We start from the raw sequence: 24,809 nt of genomic DNA, 5'->3' as shown, positions 1-24,809 counted from the left end.
GGCGGTATTGCGTGGCGATATTATCGCATATGTTGCGACTAGAACCCGTCGAATAGCATGTCGCATAGTACACCTAGAGAGTAAATTAAGAGCGCTGAAACGAACCTTATTGCAAGACCCCTCTGACGCCAATCATGAGGAATATAGGGCGGTGCTCACGACCTTAAATGCGTTAATTCATGAACGTACTAAAAAACTCCTGTTCTACCGTAAATTCCATTTTTACAAACATGGTAATAAAGCTGGGAAGTTATTGGCCTCCATAACCAAGAGTTGGAAGGGATCTCGTTATGTCCCCGCAATCCGAGATGGTTCTGGAAACTTTTTAACTGCTCCAGGTGATATCTCGGAGGGATTCCAGAAATATTTTGAACAATTCTACGCATCCCCTGGCCCCTACACAGGTCCTGATGTATATGACTATCTGGCAGATGCGGGGTTACCTCGCCTGACAGCTGCTCAGATAGCTAGGTTAGATCGTCCGCTACATGCACTTGAAGTGACCCAGGCCATACACAATTTAAAATCTTGTACTGCTCCAGGTCCGGATGGCTATTCCCCTGAATTTTACAAAATTTTATCCCCGGTTATACACACCTCTCTTTTAAATTATTATGTTTCTATTCAGGATAGTGGGGCTTTCCCTAGACATTGTAATGTAGCCTTGATTACATTAATTCCAAAGCCTTCTAAACCAACGGACAGTATGGATTCATATCGCCCCATCTCTCTGCTGAATGTGGATGTCAAAATACTGGCTCGAATATTGGCGGACCGCCTAGCCCATATTTTGCCCTCCATTATTATTCCTGAACAAGTGGGTTTTGTTAGAGGCCGACAATCTACGGTTAATGTTCGCCGTATACTTTTAGCTTATTCTCGTGCGCAACTGGAACAACGCCCGGGTTTGTTGGCTGGCCTTGATGCAGCTAAGGCCTTTGATAAAGTACACTGGCATTATCTGTTCCAGGTCCTTCACTATGTAGGGCTCCCACCTGGATTTATGTCCTGCCTCCAAGCTCTCTATACTAGTCCGACGGCCTCGGTGTTGGTCAACGGGATACGTTCCTCCCCGTTTGAGATAGGTAGGGGGACCCGACAGGGATGCCCATTATCTCCCTTATTATTTTTATTATACTTAGACCCATTGTTGCGTACCATTCTCAGAGATGATGTTCTTACAGGTCTTTCGGAAGGTGAGTCCCAATTGCGAGTGCTGGCCTTCGCGGATGACCTCTTACTTGCACTGGGGGACCCGCATACTTCCTTACCACGAGCGTTGGAAATATTAGATGAATTTCACCTCTATTCGGGCCTGGAATTAAATAGGCAGAAATCTCTAGCTCTCCCTACACTATTGGAAGTACAACAGACTTGGCCGGGTGAATTTCCTTTGCAGTGGGCCTCCTCTCACCTGACATACTTAGGTGTGATTATTCCCAGGAATCTAAATACACTATACATTGCTAATGTCTTGCCCTTACTCCGTAAATCATCTCACACACTGCAGGGATGGCGACACCTCCCCCTTTCATTGTCTGGCCGTATAGCCCTTTATAACATGATGGTGCTACCACAATGGACATATATACTACAAATGTTACCAGTCATGCTGTCTACAAAACATTTAGCGCTCCATAGGTCTCATTTGTCACAATTCTTGTGGCAGGGTAAACGAGCGAGGATAGCCTTGACCAAACTAACGCTGCCACTCACTAAAGGGGGGTTAGGATTATTATGTGTAGCTAGACTAAATCTGGCTTGTCAGCTACGTCACATACACGATTGGTTTTGTAATACTACTGATTTCTCATTGCCTGTGATTGAATGTTTCTTTTTTCAGCCCTTCCATTTTAGCTATCTCCTCCATACATCTAGGTTGCCAGATGTGCCCCAGTTGCTCTCTCACCCACTTCTACCTGCAATGCGTAAAGCCTGGAAATTGTTCTGTAAGACACTTGGGACTACTTCGCACATTACACCTTATCTGCCCATAGTGGGTAATGGGGACTTTCTGCCTGGTCTGGACTCTCCAGTGATTCGACGTTGGTCACGTGCCGGCCTTACTTATGTGTTTCAGGCCATTCAGCCTACTGGTTCTCCATTGTCCTTTGGCGACCTACAAGAGAAATATCACCTCTTATCCACGGATTGGTTGGCCTACCGGCAGCTTCAACATTACTTGCATGCTTTGACCCCACTGGGGCTCTGTGAGGAGATTCAGGACAATTTTCAAGAAGCGCTTTCTCTTACAACACAAGAGTCTGTGCCACTTCGTTTCTATCATAAGTGGTTACAGGGGCGTGCTGGTGAATTGGACTTTTCTTCTTTGGCACGGAAATGGACTGTAGATCTTCAACTGCCTATATCGGCTGCTGTACTTCGAAAGGGCTTGCGTGCCGGCAGGACTGCTACTATCTGTGCTGTTGAGAGAGATCGGAATTATAAGTTCCTCCTCCGAGCCTTCTATACACCGAAAAGGGCACATACCATGGGACTTAGTGTGGGACATTGTTGTAGTAAATGCACCAGTCCTATTGCTTCGTTTGGACACATGTTTTGGTCCTGCCCCATGATATCTTCCTTTTGGATGCAAGTGGTGACTTGGGTGGCACGGCTCTGGAATTGCTCTTGGAGACTACACCCCAGTTTTCTCTTTACCCTGCGGATTCGATTTCATCCGCCCATACCAGGCTGTGCAGCTTTTATTCGGAAAACGGTGCTTCTGGGACGGAAATGTATATTACTACAATGGCTCTCGCCTCAACCCCCGACTATCTCACAATGGAGAGCCTTAATGCTACAACAAATGCTGTTGGAACGCCGTGAGATACTGGATTTGTCGTCCAAATCTGGACGTCTCTATTATCAATGCTGGCACCTATTTAGTTTGACTTTTACTGCTTATGTTCAATCCCAACTTTGGCCTGTTTGAATTCCTTAGATTCATTTGTTTTTTGATTACACCGCTGCTGCCGGGGTGGGGGGGGGGGTGGGTGGGAGGGTGGGGGGTTTGGTTGGGTGGGTGGGGATTGGATTTCTGGTATGTTTTGAAAAATGTTTTGCTGTGCCTGTTGTTCTGCAAATTCTGTTTAATAAAAATGATTCAAACATATTTTGATAACTAAATTGAAAATAAAATTTTCCTACCTTTCTTGTCTGGTGATTTCATGAGTCTCTGGCTGCATTTCCTTATGACTGTGCATACAATATTTCTTTCTTTCTGCATCCTGCACGCTTCCTCTCCTTCGGACCCCATTGCCCTTCCCCAACTAACATCTCTCTCTCTCTCTGTCCCTCCACGAGTCCACCTTTTTTTCCTCTCCTCCACCCCTATTGGCAATATATCTCCCTCTCTCTCTCACTGTCCATCTGTCTTGAAAGATCTAGGCATCTCTCCCACCCCCTCTACTGATACATCCAACATTTCTCCCTCTCTCATTCCCCAGATCATGTAGAAGCATTTTTCCCCACTGCCGCTAAGCCCCATGTCCATTCCTATCACCCCTCTCCAGCACCATGCCACATCTCTCCCTCCATTACTATGTCCAATATTCCCCCACCTTGCATCCCCTTCAATCTATCCCTCTCGTCTTTCTCCCCCTCCCTGCCTTCCAGGCTTTGTCGCAAAAGATCATTCCCCCCCCCACGCTGAAGCTGCTTCTGACGATCTCCATCCCCCCCATACTGAAGCCGCTTCTGAATTTCTACGTCCCGCCCCCAAAGCCGACACAGAAACCTTCTTCAAGCCACACTTACCCCTACGGTCTTCACCCTTCAGCAGCATTCCCCACAAGGATGGTGCAAGCAGCGACTAGCAGCTGCACATGGCCAATCTACAAGCCTTCCCCCCGATGTCAACTCTGATCTAGAAGCCTTCTCCCCCACCGACGTCAACTCTGACATTGGAGAGGTTTCTGGGTCAGCCACTTATGAACAGCGTGCGAATCAAGGAATGCAGCTAAAGACAGAAGGAATGAGGGCGGCTCGAAGAAGGTTTCTGTGTCGGCTTTGGGGGCGAGGCGGAGATCATTGGAAGTGGCTTCAGCATGTGGGGCGGAGAACGTCAGAAGTGGCTTCAGCGCGGGAGGGAGTGGAGATGTCGGAAGCGGCCTCGGGGGGCGGGGGGGGCGGGTAGGAACTCAGAATCCTCAGCGGTAGTGGGTGCCGCATCTACTGATGGGTGGGAATTGGCGGCCAGGCCTCGTACTCCCAACAAGCGGCTCACTTATCCCCTAGGGTATGCGTACCACGTGTTGAGAAACACTATGCTGGCATCTCTTGCCTATCTTATCATACTTATAAAATTTACCTTTTCTATTCAAAAAGCAACAGGGAGGTAGTCAGATGAGTGAATCCAATGCCACCCGGGTAGCATGGAGATTTTCTTTGTTAATTCTAGTTGGACAATGAATAAATCTGCATTTAGCTACTGAGAATTGTGATTCTAAGTGAAACATGCCTGCTGCCAATCTTTTGTTTCTTGCACTAGTAACATAAATATTATGGCACATAAAGGTCAAATGGCCCATCTAGTCTGCCCATGCTATAAGGTCTTCACATAACACTGCTTTTGCTGTTGACCAAAAAAGAGCAGGCTGGTGAACATGCTGTGCATTAAACTTAACAAAAGCATCCCACTTCTCCTGTAGATAGTGGTAAAAATGCATGTCCCCATATAGATAGGCTGGGAACCTCCAACCCCTCTGAACACCATAGGACATAGGAGAATCTACATCAATCCAGACCATGCAATGATCTGAGACATCTCCAAGGCCAATGACTGCTCATGGCCCAGAAGGAAAAAAAGGACTGACTGACAAAGATATAATCTAATCTGGAATATGTGCCATGGGCCCTGGAGAGATGGGTATACTCCTTCTCGGGAGAATGGAGGACTCTGTGGGAATCTATCAGACTCAGTGCTGATGCAAAAGAGGCCAGGACCTGTGTGTTACTACTACCCAAGAAGGCAGATCCAGTAAATCTATCTGACAATGGATCCATAACTAGATTCATGTTTCCTAGCATAATTAATTGCTGATGATGGTATGCCAAAGGGCAAGTAAATGTCTGTAAAAATCAGTGTCCTTGTGACTGGCCCATACATCACTAAGAGTATGAGTTTCCTCCCTTGAAGCCACAAGGAACACATCTGCTCTCCTTACTGCATCATGTGATCCCATCGCTGATGATTTTAATATGAGCTGTTCACCTAAGTCATTACTCCAAACCATGTTCTGTGATCCTATTTGGGGTTGTTATTCACATTTGGGAGGCCCTTAAAAACAATATTACAAAACCAGAGAAATACTATGAAAGTAAAGCCACAAATTAATTAATTTTTACCATGCATTCTCTAACCAATATTAATATATACAAAGACTTACTTTTTGCTTCTCTCTCTCATTAAAATGTTATTGTGGGTAAAATGCTGAAGGACATATATTGTTGTCGAGAGAACAGCATACAGGTTTTGTACTGGTGCCTCTGCTGGAACCCCTTTGCTCCTCTCCTGTAGCCTTGCCAGGATATCTGTTGCCACTTTGTAGCAGGCTTCTGCAAAGTTTGAATTAATTTCCTGAAGAAAATCATCTTTACATGACAGAGCCAGTGGAAGTAATGTGTCAAGCTCTTCCATGATGTCATAACAAAACTAGAGAGAAAAAAATATGACAAAGTTATTTATACTCTGAAAGCACATCACAATTTATGAACAATTTACTCAAGGGCCAACTGTAATAATTAAATTGGTCAAAAGTGAATGATTATATCTGTTATTTTAACAAATAAACTGTGGGCCCAATATTCAAAAGATTTATGCTCCTAAACTGGCCTGTATGAAGACTGGGTTAGAAACCAGTTGAATGAAACCATTTGGGTTAGAAATTTTAAGAATGGTGACCTCTGGTCAGATTTCTTGTAAACTACCCCCTAGGTTAGGAAGTCTCTCAGCAGCTGACTCATTCAGAAGCTATCTTGGTAGTTTAGAGCCATAGTAATTGTAAAGCTTACTGGGCTTGCATCATGTTCAGACACACCAAGGAAGTTACATGCATGGTTAAGTGAAGCACAATATACTAAGGACTCCTTTTACAAAGATGCGCTAGCATTTTTAGTGCACGCACCTGATTAGCACGCGCTATTCCGCGTGTTAAGGCCCTAACGCACCTTTGTAAAAGGAGCCCTAAATGTGTGCCATGCTTAAAAATATCTAGTGACGCCAAGTACCCTTTACATATCTCCTACTCGCCTTAACCTGTTTCTTTTCTTTCTTTTAACAGAATCTTAGCAGCACAAAATGTGTCTTCCCCTCCCTTTTGTTTGTTCCTTATATGTTTCTTTTCTTAACTTTATTGTAGTTCCCTCTTCCTTTCCATGTATAATCTGTATGGTTTGTCTTTAGTTTGAAGATATTTGTGTTTTAAACTATTGTACCCCTATTTTTATCAATATTGTACTTTCGCCTAGAATTTTGATAGGCATGTAATCAAATTTTAAATAAACTATGAAACTATAGGAAATATTGGAAGAGGTATGGGCTCCCTGGAACTGAGTTGAAGTAGAAGAGGGAACCAATGTTATCTGGGCCACCGTGAAGCAATGAGAATCATGGTGGCTGCTTCTCTCGAGCTTGAACAGAGTTCTCAACATGAGAGGGATTGGAGGGAATACATATAGAAACAGACCCGTCCAATCCAGGAGAAAAGCATCTGCTTCCAGACAGAGAGGAGAGGAGAGTCTGGAGCAAAACTGGGGCAACTGGTGATTGTGAGGAGCCACAAATAAGTCCATTTGTGGGGTACCCGATTGAGAAAAGATGGACTGGAGAGTTGCAGACTTGAGAGTCCATTCATGAGGCTGAAGGATTCTGCTAAGGCTGTCTGCTAAGGAATTCTTCTCCCCTTGAATGTAGACAGCCTTTAGGAAAAGGTTGCGAGTGGTTGCCCAAGTCCAGATTTTCTGGGCCTCCTGACACAACAGGAGAGAGCCCATGCCTCCTTGTTTGTTTATGTACTACATTGCTACTTGATTGTCTGTGCGAAGGAAGAGGACTCGAGGGCAGAGAAGATGGTGAAAAGCCTTGAGGGCATAAAACATTGCTCTGAGTTCCAGGACATTGATGTGAAATTTCCATTCCTTAGCGGTCCAAATTCCCTGAGTCTGAAGATTGTCCATATGAGTCCCCCCCCCAGGCATAAGGGGATGCATCTATCATGATGACCTTGTGGTGAGAGGGCAAGTGAAAAAAGAGACCTCTGGCAAGATTGGAAGAGGTTATCCACCAACGAAGTGACTGTAGAAGAGATGATGTCACAGATATATGTTGTGAGGGACGATCCGTCACTTGAGACCACGGAGAAGCAAGAGTCCACTGAGGAGTTCGAAGATGTAGCCTTGCCAGTGGTGTCACATGGACACCATCATGTGCCTGGCAGAGATGGACTGAAGAGGAAGCAGTTGCTGACACAGACGTATGAGAGCCTGAAGGCGATCTGGAGGAAGAAACGCTCTCATGAGAGTGGTGTCTAGGATTGCCCCAATGAACTGCAGATGAGTCGGAATGAGATGTGATTTGGGGAAGTTGACTTCGATTCCTAGTATCTGAAGAAAAGAAATAGTCTGAGATGTTGCTTGAAGCACTTCCTGAGATGAAACAACCTTGCTCAACCAGTCGTCCAGATAAGGGAAGACTTGGAGGCCGTGGGAATTGAGAGATGCAGCCACTACAATGAGGCACTTCATGAAGACTTTTGGAGAAGATGCCAGGCTGAAGGGAAGGACCTTGTACTGGTAATGACATCGATTGATCTGGAAATGGAGGTACTTCCTGGAAGCCGGATGAACTGGAATATGTGTGTAGGCTTCCTTGAGATCCAGAGATCATAGCAGTCATTCTGATTGAGGAGAGGATAAAGCAGGGCGAGGGACAGCATCCTGAATTTCTCTTTGACTACAAATTTGTTGAGAGCTCTGAGATCCAGGATGGGTCTCAGTCCTCCGGTCTTCTTGGGAACTAAGAAGTAACGGGAGTAGAATCCCTGGGCCTGCTGATTGAGGGGAACTTCCTCGATGGCATTCAACAGCAGAAAGGATTGAACCTCCTGCAGAAGAAGGGAGGACTGTGCAGAGTCCAAAACAGACTCTCTTGGAGAATGCTCTTGTGGCAGGGTGTGAAAATTGAGAGTGTAACCCTGACGAATGATGGTGAGGATCCAGAGGTCTGATGTTATGAGCTTCCAATGAGCTATGAAAAATTGGAGATGGCCTCCCATGGGCTGAGGCAAAGTCTGTAGAATGTTGACATTGACTATGCTCTGAAGAAATACGTCAAAAACGCTGGGTAGATTTTTTTTTGGGGGGGCAACCTGTTGTTTTTGCTGTTGCTGACGTGGTGGTTGTTGTTGCCTCTGTCTCCTGGGTTGAGACAGGGCTGGAGTTGCAGGTTTTGCAGCATACCTTCTCTGATATGAAGAGGCTGGTCTGAAGGAACGAGAAGGTGGAGGCTTTTTTGGGGCTTTACTAGAGTGTCCTACTGGTCTCATGAGCAAACAACTTTTGGGTAGACATGTCCATGGAGGCACCAAAAAGTTCGTTCCCCAGACAAGGTGCATTGGCTAACCTGTCCTGATGATTGACGTCCAATTCAGACACTCAAAGCCAGGCCATACATCGCATGGCCACTGACATTGCCGTAGCACGTGAGGAAAGTTTGAAGGTATCATAGATGGAACAAACCATGTACTTGCGAAGCTGGAGCAGGTCAGAAACGAAGGGCTAAAAAGCAGAGAGCTTACGTTCAGGCAGATATTTTTAGAACGTGGCAACTTGTTTAACTAAATGCTTCATATAAAATGAGAAGTGAAAAGTGTAGTTACTGGACCGGCTGGCCAACATAGCATTCTGGAATAGCCTTTTGCCAAACCGGTCCATTGCCTTGCCCTCTTTGCCAGGAGGTACAGAGGCATATACACTAACCCCTGAAGATTTCACTAGGAGAGATTCATGGGGGAGCTGTGGCTTGTCAAACCCTGGAATAGGAACCACCCTATACAGAGAATCTAGCTTACGCAGAGCTACGGGGATGGTAAGAGGTGTTTCTAGATTCTTGTAAAAAGTTTCCCACAATATATCATGGAGGGGAAGTTTAAGAAGGTCCTTGGGTGGCTGATCGTAGTCCAAGGCATCCAGGAACTCTTTAGATTTTTTAGAGTCAGCTTCTAAGGGAATGGCTAAGGTTTCAGACATTTCCCTTAGGAATTTGGAAAAAGATGACTTCTCAGACACAACAGGAGCCTCTTGAGAAGAGTGGTGAAAAAATTCATCTTCAGAAGAACCCTCCTCTTCAGACAAATTAGGTTCTTGCTCAGAATCTCCCCCAAGATCTAAATCCTGAGTTGTCCAGGGTTGGTGCCGAGCACTCGGTGTCAAAGGTTCGAGATGCTTTAACTTTTTCAGAGCCTTTCCTGACCGCACCAACATCATCTCAGGTGACGTCTGAGCTGAAGATGAACGGTATCGGCGAATCATCGGCGTTGGCTCCTTAATGAGACATGGTGGTACCGATAGAGATTCCTGTCCAGGTGCTACCGGTGTCGAGGGCTCAGACCTGACTGGCACCGGAGGAGTCGGTGTCGACATGGGCATAGTCGGCATCAGCAGTTGGAACTGCTCCCTTAATTCGTCTTGCTGCAATTCTTTAATGTGCTGCTTAAGAATAAGCACCGGTACCGTCGGCTTTTTTGCCGGTACCTTCGGTGCGGCTCTACTCTCCGGCGACGAGGAGGCAGACGTTGAGGCACTCACCGAGATCGGAGCAGAGCGTTTCTTGATTCTCCTCGAGGTTGGCAGGACTTGACTCACTGCTGTTTTGACTTGAGGCCCAGAGGAGGTGGGGGAAGGCTTCTTAGCCGGCTAACCTACTGGAACATTCGACACCGAAGACGGTTCCACCGATGTCGATTGAAGCGGTGTCGATTCGGCCAGTGCCGCCGACGTCGGCAGCGGTGTCGATTTGCCCTCCATTGTGACACTGCAGAGGAGGCGCTGTTAGATCAGGCGATTTTTAAGAGTCCTCTTCGTAGAGACGAATGAAGAGAACAGGTTTCAGGACGGTGCTCGGGCACCAAGCACTGCAGGCACCAGTGATGCGGATCAGTAACCGAAATGGGGCAAGCACACCATCCACACTTCTTGAAACCCGTCTGCGGGCGGGACACTGAAGGGAAGACAGCCTCAGCTAAATTAAAATCCGAGGCCAAGGTGGTCGAACAGGCCTCGCCGGGCCGAACCCACAAAAGGAAGAAAACAAAAATTTTAACAAATTTTTTTTTTTACAAAAAAAAAAGTTCCACTAATAAAAAGAAAATAAAACTGACTGAAAAGTCAGACAACCGTGAGAGCGGGAAGGCAGTACAAAAAGATTTCAACAGCCGTTGAAAAAGACGCGACTTCTTAGCTCCGTGGAAACTAAGAAACTGAGGGACCATGTGCCCTACGTCGGGCGGGAAGACACTCGCACATGCGCGGTTCGGGCTATCGTGGACTTTCTAAAGTGGTGATGCACTTTTAAAGTAGTCTGTACCGGGGCTCCATCGGTGACATCACCCATGTGTGAGAATATGCTGCCTGCTTGTCCTGGGATAATAAATGAAACTCCAATATAAACTGCAAAATATAGAAACAAATTTCAGAAGGAAGCCAACTACCAAAAAGAAAATAATACACATGGAAAAATCTATCAATTCCAAATTTGGAAAATAAAATATGGTGGTTTCAATCATTATAAATCTATCTCAAAATACATAATTTTCTAATATCAGGCTTAATATAATGATTACACTGACACAGAAATCAATCTGAGTGACAGAAAATCCAAACTAGATAGGTCATAACATTATTCTTCCTAAAAGAGAGAAAACAGTTCACTTCCAGTTTGCTACAAGAAATATTAAAACAATGTAGAAAAGGTACAAAAACTTAACATTGTTAACCTATTAGGGACAGAAAAAGTAACTGCAATGTGTGTATAGCACTGCATATACAGTGCATTATATTGCTGTGTTTAATATAGAGAGTTGCGCAGGGACAGAAATCAAGCCCATCCCCACCCATCCCCGGTAGAGTCAAACCTGTCCCTGTCCGTCCCTGCTGGAGTCAAACCTAAGCTCGCCCATCCCCGCTGGAATCAAATCCGTCCCCGCATGTCCCTAAAAAACTTCAGAAGTAGTTATTTCATTTAATTATGCTACTGAATTAAAGGCTCTGGTAGAGACCAATTTACAAATAAGCAAAGACACTTTATTAATTTGGAAATATTAATTGCGAAGAATACATACTTTATAAACGAGTTTCTACCAGAGCCTCTAATGTAAATATAAAATATAAATAGTCAGCTGATGAGGACCCCCAAACTGTCAGCTAAGGACTTCCTCTGCAGTTGGCCAGGGGTCCATTTTGCCAAGCTTGTCAAGCAGCAGTAGCATCCCTGAGTCACAGATGCTGGCACCTCAGTGGCTCATGAATGCTGCCAGCGACTGCTGCGCTTTGTGGAGAGGAGTTCTGGCAGTCTCTAGAGGAGGTCCTTTGCTGGCAGTGCTTGGGGATCCCCACCAGTCACAGCAAGGGTCAGCAAGTACTTCAAAACTGTAGAAATAAAACCAGAAATACATTTCCTTTTGAACACAATACAAAGCATTTCCCAAAGCTAACATATTTTAGTCAATAAATTCCGTTTTTTAGCTTTCTTGTCTGGAGACTTATTTTTCCATCAAGTTGGTCCCAGTTTCTTTTTTCCGCTATCCCATCTTCTGCAAATTCTTCTGTTGATTCCATTGGTTCCTCCTACCATGGTCCAGCATTTATCCCTTTCTCATCTTTTGCCCCTGCCCACCAGCCCCATGCCCAGCATTTCTCCTTCTATCACCCCTCTCCAGTACAATGTCACATCTCTCCTCCATTCCCTTCACCAATATATCCAGCATTCCTCCCTCTTGCATCCCTTTCAATTTGTCTCACACTTTCCACCACAACATTAGAGAAACTGGGCCTCTTCTCCCTCAAACAGAAGAGATTGAGGGGACATGATCGAAACATTCAAGGTACTGAAGGGAATAGACTTAGTAGATAAGAACAGGTTGTTCACCCTCTTCAAGGTAGGGAGAACAAGAGGGCACTTTCTAAAATTGAAAGAGGATAGATTCCATACAAGCATAAGGAAGTTCTTCTTCACCCAGAGAGTGGTAGAAAACTGGAACGCTCTTCCGGAGTTTGTCATAGGGGAAAACACCCTCTAGGGATTCAAGACAAAGTTAGACAAGTTCCTGCTGAACTGGAACTTACGCTGATAGGGCTAGTCTCAGTTAGGGCGCTGGTCTTTGACCAGAGGGCCACCGCATGAGCAGACTGCTGGGCACAATGTACTGGTCTGACCCAGCAGTGGCAATTCTTATGTTCATCTTTCTCTTCCCTATCATCTGTACCTCATTCCCTCCCTATGACCAAAAACTCTCCTCTTTCTTCCATTCCCTGTGTACACCATCTCTCCTTCCCTCTCACTGTCACACTCACGCCTAATTCTCCCTTTCTAATCCCTCCTCCACCTCAGCACCTCTTTCTCTCCCTTTCCTCCGTTCTCTCTCCCAAGTTTATGCCTTCTGTGTTCAAAAACACACTCCCTCCCTCCCTTCCTTGTCCCACTTTTGGGCCCCTCCCATGTCCCAGAACAGCAACATCGAAGCAAAACAAGCCTTATAAAAGGAAGGCCTAAGTTGATCCCCTCGCTCACAGGAAAATATAACCTAATTTTAGTTCAGGAGCGACAACTCTGCCTAACCTTTTCCCAGCCTGCTAGCTACCCTCTCCTACAACAGCATTCTCCAAGCCGCATGAAATTTAGCGCAAGAAAAATCAACCCCGCTCCCAGGCGCTTTACTCCTACCGACTCCTCCTCATCCAGGCCAAGCTTATATTTGAGTATATACGGTACACTTTTTAAAGAAAGGTTCACAGTTGCTTACATTATCTTTACAATCGAGTTACAATTATCCCCTGCCCTAAAGATCTTACTAGTTACTTGAACACCTGAGACAATAGGAGGCAAAGTTACTTACTCATAACAGAGGAGTGTCAACAAGATTTGAACCCTTGTTTCTCTGGTTCACAATCTATTGTGTTAACTATGAGACCACGCCTTCTCCAAAATAAATTTCTATCTATAAACATGGTGACTGCCTTCTCTGGTGAGCAGTCTCAAGACATCTATATCATAAGACTGATCTATTGCCTGGTAATAAAAACAACAGTTTTATTTTAAATATTCCATTTTTAGGGCTTCAGTCCTACAGCAAAAATTAATACTTAATTTAGTAAAAATATTATTTGCCTATTTACTAATCATGATGACTTAGATAGAGAACCACTTTAACTGGTCAAAATGAATTTAATTGAAGTCATTCTATCTAAATCATCCAAACATTACAGACCCAAACAATCAATCTCATATTTGCTAATATAGGGAATAACACAGTTCCTTTCTCATCTTCTCATAATTATTCATTTGTCATTGTAAATCACAATACTAGAGCCATCAGAAGCGGCACTCTAAAAGAATATTTTATAGTTTCTTTGCCACTGGGCTTCCTCATTGGCTCATGTATTTAAACTAAATGGAAACTTTTTAAAGTGCTTTAGTGTTTACATAACTTATATCTTTATATGCTTTATATATTTAATATGCTTTTAGCACTTACCTGAGCAACTTGACATAGTAAAAAAAAAATTCTTAGCCGCCGGCAATATTCAAAATGCACCACCAAGAACCAACAAGAGAGTTACAAACCTCAGGACGCTTCATTATCTGATCCTTAGCTGATCAATAACAGCTGAATAAGAACATAAGAATAGCCTTACTGTGTCAGATCAATGGTCTATCAAGCCCAGTAGCCCATTCTCACAGTGGCCAATCCAGGTTCCTAATACCTGGCCAAAACCCAAGGAGTAGCAATATTCCATGCTACCGATCAAGGGCAAGAAGCAGCCTCCCCCATGTCCCTCTCAATAACAGACTAACGGAGGAGTGTGTGGCGCAGTGGTTGGATCTACAGCCTCAGCATCCTGGGGTTGTGGGTTCAAACCCTGCACTGCTCCTTGTGACCCTGGGCAAGTCACTTAATCCTCCGTAGCTCCAGGTACGTTAGATAGATTGTGAGCCCACCGGGACAGAGAGGGAAAATGCTTGAGTACCTGATTGTAAAAACCGCTTAGATAACCTTGATAGGCGGTATATAAAAATCCTAATAAATAATAATAAACTATGGACTTTTCCTTCAGCTACACCAGGGGTCTCAAAGTCCCTCCTTGAGGGCCGCAATCCAGTCGGGTTTTCAGGATGTCCCCAATGAATATGCAAGAGATCTATGTGCATGCACTGCTTTCAATGCATATTCATTGGGGAAATCCTGAAAACCCGACTGGATTGCGACCCTCAAGGAGGGACTTTGAGATCCATGAGCTACACTATCCGCCCTTACAACAACCTCTGGCAATGCACTCCAGAGATTAACTATTCTCTGACTGAAAAAAATATTTCCTTCTATTGGTTTTAAAAGTATTTCCCTGTAACTTCATCGAGTGTCTCCTAGGGCTCCTTTTATTAAGCTGCGCTAGCAGTTTTAGCGCACGCTAAATTGCCGCATGCACTAGATGCTAATGCAATGCAGTGCACGCTATAAATGCTAGAGCACTTTAGTAAAAGGAGCCCCTTAGTCATTGTAATATGATGATATACGATGGCCTCCTGGCCACTCAAGCAGCTAAACTAGATAACCAAATCTTCAATCTACTGATAACGACACCAGACTACAAGATGTTCAGAAAATAAATAAAAACTATACTCTTCAAGAAACCCCTGAAACAGCCCTAACTTCAAACTTACCGTCCTCCCCCCTCCCTCTTCCCGCCACACAGAAACTACATAACCTACTCTTTACCTCTCTAGAAAGGACAAATGTTCTTCCATTGTAACCCTCCGTTTTTTATCTCTTTTGTAATCCGCCTTGAACCGCAAGTAAATGGCAGAATAGAAATCTCTAATGTAATGCAATGTAACATTTTATTGAGAATTTTCACAAAAGATATACAACAAATAAAACAATACACTATTAAGCTGCAAATCCACAAGTCAGAGATATGAAGTCATAAGAGATTAACAATCAATTCCTTACAGAATGTAGTCTTTGTAATTTTTGACGCAGTGAAAAATCGATCCACTTGTACCCATTCTACTCCACTCAGGATTTTGTAGACTTCAATCATATCTCCCCTCAGCCGTCTTTTTTCCAAGCTGAAGAGCCCTAGCCGTTTTAGTCTTTCCTCATACGAGACTAGATTAAACTCAGGCTTTATAGTTAAAATAGTAAGAAAACCAATGCCATCAAAGGGTTTTCAGATTAACTTAGTGCTCTCCAATATTAAATCTCTTGAGACTCGCCTTTGCAATTTGCTTTGGTTGCTCCACTTCACAGAATACTCCAAATGACTCTCTCATTTTCCATGGGTTTACAAGATACATTGTAAAACTTGCATCTGAAGACTTTTGTGTGTGCTCATTTTGAAGAATTTTGGTAGAAAATTCTTCCACTGCTACTGTTATACAGTGTGCCACAGAAGAAGAGATGCCTTTAAATGCATTCCTCCAGCGAACCTTCAACACAGTTACCTGAAATAAAAGAAAGAGGGTTACGGTATTTTCAGTCTAAATTCACCCTTATACTTGTAGGATACAATAATTAACCCCCTCTTTTCCTAAGACACGCTAGCCGATTTAGCCCACGCTAAATGCTAACACATCCATAGAATATAATGGACACGTTAGCATTTAGTGCGCACTAATATTTAGCGCATGCTAAATTGGCTAGCTCGCCTTAGTAAAAAGATCCCTATATTTATAAGCGTTTAATCAAATTCTAAATAAAACTTGGAAACTTTCATTTGTAAAATTGAATTTTTTTCTAATTATTTAGAATCCTGAGATAAACTTGCAAAGTACCATAAAAGGAAATATAAAAATCTTTCATACATGAAAAATTAATCATTACTAATAAAGAAGCTCTAGTTTCAAGTTTCAAGTTTATTATATTGTTTGATTAAACGCTTTTCCAATTTCAAAGCGTTTTACATAAATAAAATAGAGTTTAAAATGGACTCACTTATACAATTACTATTCTTCTAAACGAACTGGGTAACAACATTGGACAGGAAGACAACTGATAACAATGGGAAGGTGGGGAGGAAATACAATATTTGTTAAAAGATTACATAAAAGGGAAACATATTAGGAAGATAAGGGGATAAAATGAGAGACCGAAAAAAGGTCAATAAGAATGAGTATTTATAATCTGTCAATTAAAGGCTTCTTTAAAAAGAAGACACTTTAGATTCTTTTTAAATATTTGTAAATCTTGTTCTAATCTTAAATACAAAGGAAGAGAGTTCCATAACATTGGTGCCGTAACGGAGAAAACTGAAGCACGGCGGGTTCCAATAACTTTTAAAGAGGGAACATTTAAAGTACATTGTGAAGCTGATCTGAGAGCTCTGGATGAACTGTATGGAATGTAAGCTCTCTTACAAAAGTTTAGCACATGGTAAGAGAGTAGCACACACTAACTTTGCACATCTTTTTTTATACCTAAAGGGCATATAGCACTTAGCGCACGTGAAGGACTAAGGTCAGTTAGTACTCGTTAAGTTTTAGTAAAACATAACATAAAAGCAATTTCTAGACTGCATACCATTAAGCTCTATGCGGTTAACAAAAGATTAAATAATAAAACTACAACTGGATGAAAGAACTTGAAATTTGCAATTACACAAAATTTGTGGTTAGTTATTCCAAAACTAGTATATATCCTGAAATCCTGCTATTTTGGTATAAACATAGTTGGAAAGTTAATCTTTCAGTATAATCACGGAAGTCTACTGTTCTTTGTCTTTTTTTTAATACTTAGGGCTCCTTTTACGAAGGTGCGCTAGGGTTTTTAGCGCACGCACAAAATTACCGCGCACGATAGCCGAAAATCTACCGCCTGCTGAAAAGGAGGCGTTAGCAGCTAGCGCGCTCAGGAATTTAACGCGCGCTTTTGTGCGCGTTAAGACCCTAGTTACCTTCATAAAAGGAGCCCTTAATATTTGTTGTATCTGTAGCTCTCAAGTACTAAATGCATTTTTCTTTTTATGTAATCCAGTTTGTGCCTTATCCTTGGAAAATTAATGTACAAACTATACACAACAATTCTATACAAATAAAAATCTAGCTCAATTAACATTATGCACACAAATGTTAATGAGGAGAAAACATAAAGCAAGATTCTTTAAAAACATTTTTATATTACACTTACTGCTTGTTACAGAGGATTAAAGCAGCAGTCTAGGAAACGAGAAAGCCCTGTTTAAATTCTAGTGCCATCTCCTTGTGACCTTTAGCAAATCACTTAGGGGCGGATGCACAAAGCTCCAATACCCAGTAGAAATTACCATGGTCGGAGCAATTTTTCTTTTACTGGCAATACTCAGCATAATAGCAATCAATTTCCATGTGTGCTATTCATGCGGAGAATTGATGGTAAAATGGGTGATTAAAAGAGCAATCGCTAGGCACAGCTCCTCTTTCCTGTCAAGCTGCTCTCCTTGCCCCGATCTGAGATGCAGGCTTTGGGGGGGCTTTCCCTGCCATTTAGCTGTTCTGGGCTTCCCCTGCCAGCTCAGTCGCTACTAGCTGAGCTGGCAAGGGAAGCCCAGAAGCCGCCAATCCACTCTTATCAGCTCAGCTGTGATCAGCCAGCAGGGAGAGCAGGGAAAAAAAGTAACCCTCCCCCCAGAGTCCCCTCACACCCCGTCCCTTTTTTTTAAAATTGGCAGCAGAGTGCCCACTCCCACCTGCCGCAAGTCTGGGTCCCCCTATGCCAGAACCCCCTCAACCCCCCCCAACTCTGAAACAAAACCATGGAGGTCCAGCGGGCCCCTAGATCAAGGATCCACCACAAACTCCCTACCTTGAGTCAAAAACCAGTAGGAGGGATGCCCCATCCCCCGACACCCTCTTGAAGCTCTGACCCCCTCCTTTTGAGCCCCCACCTCCACCGAAACAAAGCCTTGGTGGTCCAATGGGATCCTAGCTCAAGCCCCCCCCAAATCCCCTACCTTAACTTGAAGACTGGCAGGAGGGATGCCCACTCCCTCCTGCTCATAGGCTCACCTCTTCAAAATGGTGTGCTTTGGACCCTGATTGGATCAGGCGCCTAAGGCCCCTCACTGGGAGGGGCTTTAGGCTCCTGAGCCAGTCAGGAACTTAAGCCTATGCACAGTGCATCCTGGGATGCATCAGGAAGGGGAAGGCCTGCAATTTCAGAGGGCCTGCCGGCAGGAATAAATGGGTATCCATCCTGCCAGATTTTCAACAAAAAGGTACGGGCTCGTGGGGGTTGGGATCCCTCAGGCAGGAAGGAGTGGGCATCCTTCCTGTTGATTTTTTTTTTTTAATTACGGGGGGTGGGAGGGGGAGTTGGTGGCAGGAAGGAGTGGGTAACCCTCCAGCTAATCTGCAACTTAAAGGCAGGGGCAAGTTCACGTGGAGGGGGAGTGTCATGGAGGGCTTGGTGGAAGGGGGATGAGAGAGAGATCGGTGGGGGAAGGCGGGATCTTATTTTTTTTAATTGGGCATTGGGGGCCTTTAGCGGCAGGGTCAGCTATCATAGCTGTACTTTCCTGTCAGTGCCAGAGCCAATCAACGCTCAGGCACCAATAGGAAAGTAAGACTACAACAGTTCAGATCCTGCCGTTAAAGTCTGCATGGGAAACAACGCATTTCCTTGCTGTGCATTACACAGAATACTAATGAGCTCCTTTGTAATGCATTAGCATATGATTCTCAGTGACTGCTACAATGATTGGTAGCCACAGAGAACCGTTTTGTGCATCAGCAGGAAAGTTTTCTTGCAAGTAAGACTTGTTAAAACCAGTCTTACTTGCAAGGAAATCTTTTGTACATTGAGGCCTTAATCTTCCATTGCCTTAGGTACAAACTTAGATAGCGAGTCCTCCAGGAACAAGGAAATACCTATTGTTCACCTTGAGGTACACATGATAAAAAGGCATGAGATAAATCTAATTTCAAAAGAATAAAATCATTCAAACTTGCCTGTTTAGCCCACTGTGAGGGCTGTGGCAGCACAATGAAGTCACTTGATGCACTTTCTTCTATTAATAGCTTTTCATCATTTCTTTTTAGTACTCCTGCACAGAGGTACAAAGAATATTAGAAATAACATGACAAAAGTGAAATTCAGTCTTACCAACATCTCTCTCTGTCCCTCCAGGAGTCCAACTTTTCTTTCTCTCTCCTTCACCCCTATTGGCAACATGTCTCCCTCTCTCTCCCTCCTCTGTTATGATTGTGCATCTCTCTGTTCTTCCTCAGGGTCTTTCCCCCTCTGTCTGCACCTTTCCCCATGTCTGCACCAACATCTACCCCCTCTCTTCTGCCTCCCCTTTGTTTCAGGTTTCTCCTTCTGCTAACATTTTGAGTCCTCCCACCTTTGGTTCAGGTCTTTGTCTCTCTCACTCTGTCTTCCCCCTCCTCAGGGTCTGGCATCTCTCTTTCCTCGGTTCAGGGTGTTTCCCCTCTCTAACCTCTTTAGTAGTCCAGGATCTGCCCTGTCTTCCCCTTCTCTTTTGGTTCAAGGCTTTTGGTTCAAGGCTGCTTTTCCCCTCCCCAAGGTCCTTTTGTCTCCGTCTCTCCCCCCCTCCCCCCCGATCCAGCGTCTCTAAAGCAACCCCATCCCACCGGGGCCCTCGCGATGGGCACAGCCATACCTCCACTTACACAGTGACCGTCAGGACCTCAGACTTCTTGATTGCAATTGTCCTCGTCTCAGTTCTTCCCTCTGGGCCAATCACAGTTGAAAGTTAATTAAGGCAGCCTGCAGAGCAAACGTAGCAGACTGCCGTCTGCCTCTGTAGCACGTTCTCTCTGCCGCGGTCCCGCACCTCCTCTAATGTCAGGGGCGGGACTGCGGCAGAGGGAACGTGCTACAGAAGCCAATGACAGCCTGCTACTTTTGCTCTGCAGGCTGCCATAATTAACTTTCAACTGTGATAGGTCCAGAGGGAAGAACAGAGGATGCTGAGGGGGAAGCGTGTCATCTGAGCACAGAGCGCCCGGCTATAAGATGCTAAAGATGCTAGGTAGAACACTGGCTCAGCAATCTATTGGCATTGCCTTTGCGATCGACCGGTAGATCGCGATCGACGTTTTGGGCACACCTGGTTTAAACAAACAAACAAAAAAAAGTATTCAGGCAACAACCACATGGCCACTCAATCCTCTGGAGTCACTGCTCAAACCCCCACCCAAGAGGAGGTTTGATATCTTGTGGCTCATGAATACACATGAACTTTATGAACTGTTTTCTATCACACAAGATTAAAGACTCAGCGACTATCTTTTTCTCTTTATATTGTCCACTTGTGGTAGTGGTGGTATTCACCTCTTACTAAAGATCCTATGGAAGAAAATTTCACAGACAATAGATTGACTAATTCTACATAATAGACCTTATTTATTTATTTAATTTTCTAGCCCGTCCTCCCAAAAGAGCCCAGTACGGTTTACAAGTTAACATACATAATAATACAGTTAAGCGATAAGATAATTGGAGTAAGGACTTCAAATTAGAGAGTTACGCAGGGACAGAAATCAAGCCTGTCCTCGCTAGAATTGAATCTGTCCCCATATAATTCAAATCTGTCCCTGCCCATCCCCATAAACTTAAAAGCAGTAGTTTCATTTAATTATGCTACTGAATTAAAGGCTCTGGTAGAGATCCATTTACAAATAAGCAAAGACACTTTATTAATTTGGAAATATTAATTGGGAATCATACATACTTTGTAAATGGGTTCTGCCAATGCTTCTAATGTAAATTTAAATACTCCAGCTGATGAGGACCCTTCAAGCTATGTCAGATAAGGACTCACTCTGAAGATGACCGGGGGTCCCTTTTGCCAAGCTTGGCAGACAGCAGCAGCGTCCCTGAGTCACAGATGCTGGCACATCAGTGGCTCAGGGATGCTGCCAGCGACTGCTACGCTTGGTGGAGCAAAATTCTGGTCGCCTATGGAGATCCTCAGCTGGTGGTACTTGAGAATACCCACCAGCCACAGCAAGGGTCAGCAAGTACTTCAACACAGGAGAAATAAAACCAGAAATGCATTTCCTTTTCTATTGATCATAATACAAAAACATCTGCTATATACATTCTGGAGATTTATTTTTCCATCAAGTTGGTTCCAGTTTCTCTTTTTTGTGTTGTCCTGTCTTCTGTAAATATTTCTTCAAGTGGCGGAAATGCTCTTGGAGGTTGGGAGGCCCCAGAGGGTCCCCTGAAGTGCGCTAGGGCCATGGCTAAATTGTATCCCATGGCTTTGGAATTTTCCAATCATCTAGTCCCAGCGAGGGTGGATTCGACGGTGGCTCAGTTTAGTGACCTGAGCCACCGTCGAATCCACCCTCGCTGGGACTAAATACTTGGAAAATTCCAAAGCCATAGAATACAATTTAGCCATGGCCCTAGCGCACTTCAGGGGACCCTCTGGGGCCTCCCAACCTCCAAGAGCATTTCCGCCAAATTCATGTGATCTGGAAATGCAGCGGAGAGTGGGTGCATAGAACTCATGATGGAACATTCCGCCTGAACTGCTGAGTGAATCAAATTCCAATGTCCGCAGGGATTCAGAGATAAGATCTTAGCTTGCGTACCATCTGATCCCCTTTTGCATCGTGGGAAACAGTGTTCTGGGAATCCCCGAGATCCGCTAGGCTAACCACGTCAGCAGAGCATGTCGAACAGCTGTGCGACAGCACCAGCACAGAAATTGATTCAGACACCGAGGCAAAAGCGGGAAGTTGCCACTGGCTTTCAGGCGGACCAGCAAGGGAGCAGATTGATATGCTGGAATCCAAAGTTTGCATAGACTGCCACACAGTAGTCTCTCATGAAAGCCTGATACATCATATCCACAAATTCCGGCGGAAAATAGTCCCTGGCGGCCAGAGCTGATCTGTGGGACTCAGATTTGGAATGGTTTGAAGACTTATGAGACTTTTCCACAGAACTGCACTTGCATTTCACGAAAGCGCCCTCTGCGCCCAATTTTGGCGTCCCGGTCGCTGGAATCACATCTCTGGAAGAATCTAAGGAAAGCAGGGCCTCTCCGAAGGATAGTGCGGAATCCACGCACAGTTTACGCTCCTTGTGGACCATGGTGCACAGAATATATGGCTGTGAAACCACAAGCCATCTGCCGCATTTACGGCATGAATCCATGCCATCCTGTCCTGAGGTGGCCATCTGTGAAGTTTGGGGCAAAAACAAAGATTCTAAGTCCAAAAAATATAGTTTTAAAAAGTTTAAAGAAAATCCGAGATGGCTGTCGCGGGTGCCGATTTTGCCTTAAAAAAAACGCCTGTTAAAAATGCAGGAAAACACTAAAAATGGTGATTTTAGGAGTTTACAGGTGGGGGGACCAGGGAATGCAGGGAAACCCCCAAATTGAGCACCCCCCCCCCCCAAATTGGCAAACTCTGTGACTCACAGACACCACAGAGGCATGTGCTGCAATGCATTTCAATGGCACCAAGCAATACACAGTGCAAGCATAGGGAGATCAGTACTACTACTAATAATAGTTTATTTTTATATACTGCCAAACCATCAGTTATTGGTTGTTTACACAACAGTAATTACAACAAGTAATTAAAATACAGATCCAAATAACAATGTCTTATAAAAGAAATAAACACAATTCAATAAAAGATACTGACTAACAAAATGCGACCCTAACTTATTCAAAGTAAGATATGCACAATACAAATTATTTATACTAAAATAATAAGAAACTGTAAACATTATTCCATAAAAATAATATAAAATTCACTTATCATGATAATTTTGAAATCGATTAAATATTGTATTGTTTAAATAGATAAGTTTTAAGATCTTTCCAAAATGGATAATAAGTGAGGGCTGGACAAATAAGAGCATTCAAACATGTATTCATTACTCCCGCTTGAAACGCCAGAGTCCTATCTAAGAATTTCTTAAAGTGGCACATTTTCGCTGAAGGAAAATAAAACCACCCGGATCTACGTACCTCAGGAGCTGATTAAACTGGATTTTTCAGATCTTCTGGCTGCCTCACCTTCCCTGTCACCTCAGATCATGACCACCAAGACCCCTCAGGGAAATCAGGGAAGACATGCAGTGCGGTTCCGATCCTGGCGTACCTCCTCGGTACTGCAGCAGCCTGCGCTCTACCCCTTTGCGGACAAACCAAGGGAGAGATGGCTCCCGATCCTGGAGACCCGATCCAATCTGCAGGCTGTCCAGAGGACTTACTACAGTTTCAGGCTTACAGAGCACCCTCCAGAAGCAAAATTTAAAATGACTGCGATCTTCTGCCGAAGGTCAACTCGCACAGAGTTGATCCGCAGCACATGGACAAACCCGTGAAAAAATTAAAAAAGACTAGGAATTGAAAACAAATCACGAGCAGAATTAACAGATTTCAACCATGCACAGAAGCTGCAGGATCAAAACTGAGCAGGACAGGAAGCTCCCGGATAGTTAGCCCAAAGGGGAAGGATCATCTTTTAGTTGCCCTGCAGCAGAAGCTATCAGACATACAAGAACCCTCTAGTTCAGCCTCCAGAGGGATTGTACAAGAAATGTACATTAAGGTCTCCTAAGATAGCTAGTTATATGTTAGGTTATGATAATGTTTTAAATTTTTATTATTATTTTGTAATGTAATTGGTATGTTACCCTCCAAGGATTTCTTAGACTATTTCTTAAGCACTAGTTACTAATTACTTTTTTAGCTTTCTAGTTGGTTCAAGGAACTATAAACTAGAGATTAGGCCGGGGATGGGCGAGAGTTAAACACTAAACAAGACTTTCCTCAACTGCTATCCATGCCCTAATCTGATCTTACCTTATGCTCTGAAATGCAACCTAAAATACGATCAATATGCAAGCATCATTGGTCCAGCACTGGGTGGAAAAAGGCCATAAATGTTCAGATATTTAGCGAAGAATTACTGATCAAGTAATAGTAGGGTAGGAGTGTGGTAATTTTGAAAGCCTGCTACATTATAAGAAACAAAATTGGATATACAAACTTAATAAGGTTAGCCCCCATGGGCTGAGCTCTGAAACTGAATGGATGTCTGATCTAGAAGGGTGCTCTGTGATAGAACATAAGAATCAGCTGACTGCTTGAAAAAACCACTGCTGCTATCTTGGACTGACAGAGAAGGAAGGTTGAAGATGTAATCGGCAGTATAAAGAGGTATTTAAAGAGTGTATTACTGGCACAAGAGTTAATATAATATAATTTGAAACATAATAAAATATACTAATAATAATAATAAAAAAGAGGTTTTATCTAAGGTTCTTGTAGATTTTTGAAAATTTTACTGAAATATTTCTTATTGGGACATTTGTGCTTTTTAGGGACTAGACTGACCTTGAAACAGCATTGTATGCGAAACATGATTAGTTGATTTATTCCCGATCCGATTATGATTCATTGAAGTTTTTCTATAATATATTGAAGATAAGCGAGATATGACTTTCTACATTGAGAAATGTGAAATGTGGTTGAAATAAGAAATGATATAAAATGAAATTCAAACTCTACAATACAATTGAGACCAGTGATGACTGGATGCTTAAATCCCTATTGGCAAT

At 43.7% G+C, this 24,809-nt stretch overlaps 1 protein-coding gene across 8 annotated transcripts in view; it reads right to left on the bottom strand.

Moving 5' to 3' along the window:
• Positions 1-24,809, bottom strand: part of KIAA0825 (KIAA0825 ortholog) — a 500,428-nt gene that overhangs the window by 404,259 nt on the left and 71,360 nt on the right. For all 8 annotated transcript variants that reach the window (XM_033917989.1, XM_033917815.1, XM_033918166.1 and 5 more), the window contains 3 exons: positions 19,199-19,293; positions 15,491-15,718; positions 5,391-5,656 (listed from right to left, as the gene is read on the bottom strand). In XM_033917989.1, coding sequence (XP_033773880.1) covers positions 5,391-5,656; positions 15,491-15,718; positions 19,199-19,293 — 589 coding nt within the window. The remainder of the gene's footprint in view (positions 1-5,390; positions 5,657-15,490; positions 15,719-19,198; positions 19,294-24,809) is intronic.

This window comes from Geotrypetes seraphini, chromosome 1 (genome assembly GCF_902459505.1).
Source record: "Geotrypetes seraphini chromosome 1, aGeoSer1.1, whole genome shotgun sequence".
Taxonomy (NCBI): Eukaryota; Metazoa; Chordata; class Amphibia; order Gymnophiona; family Dermophiidae; genus Geotrypetes; species Geotrypetes seraphini.
This window is presented reverse-complemented; position numbering and strand designations above follow the sequence as displayed.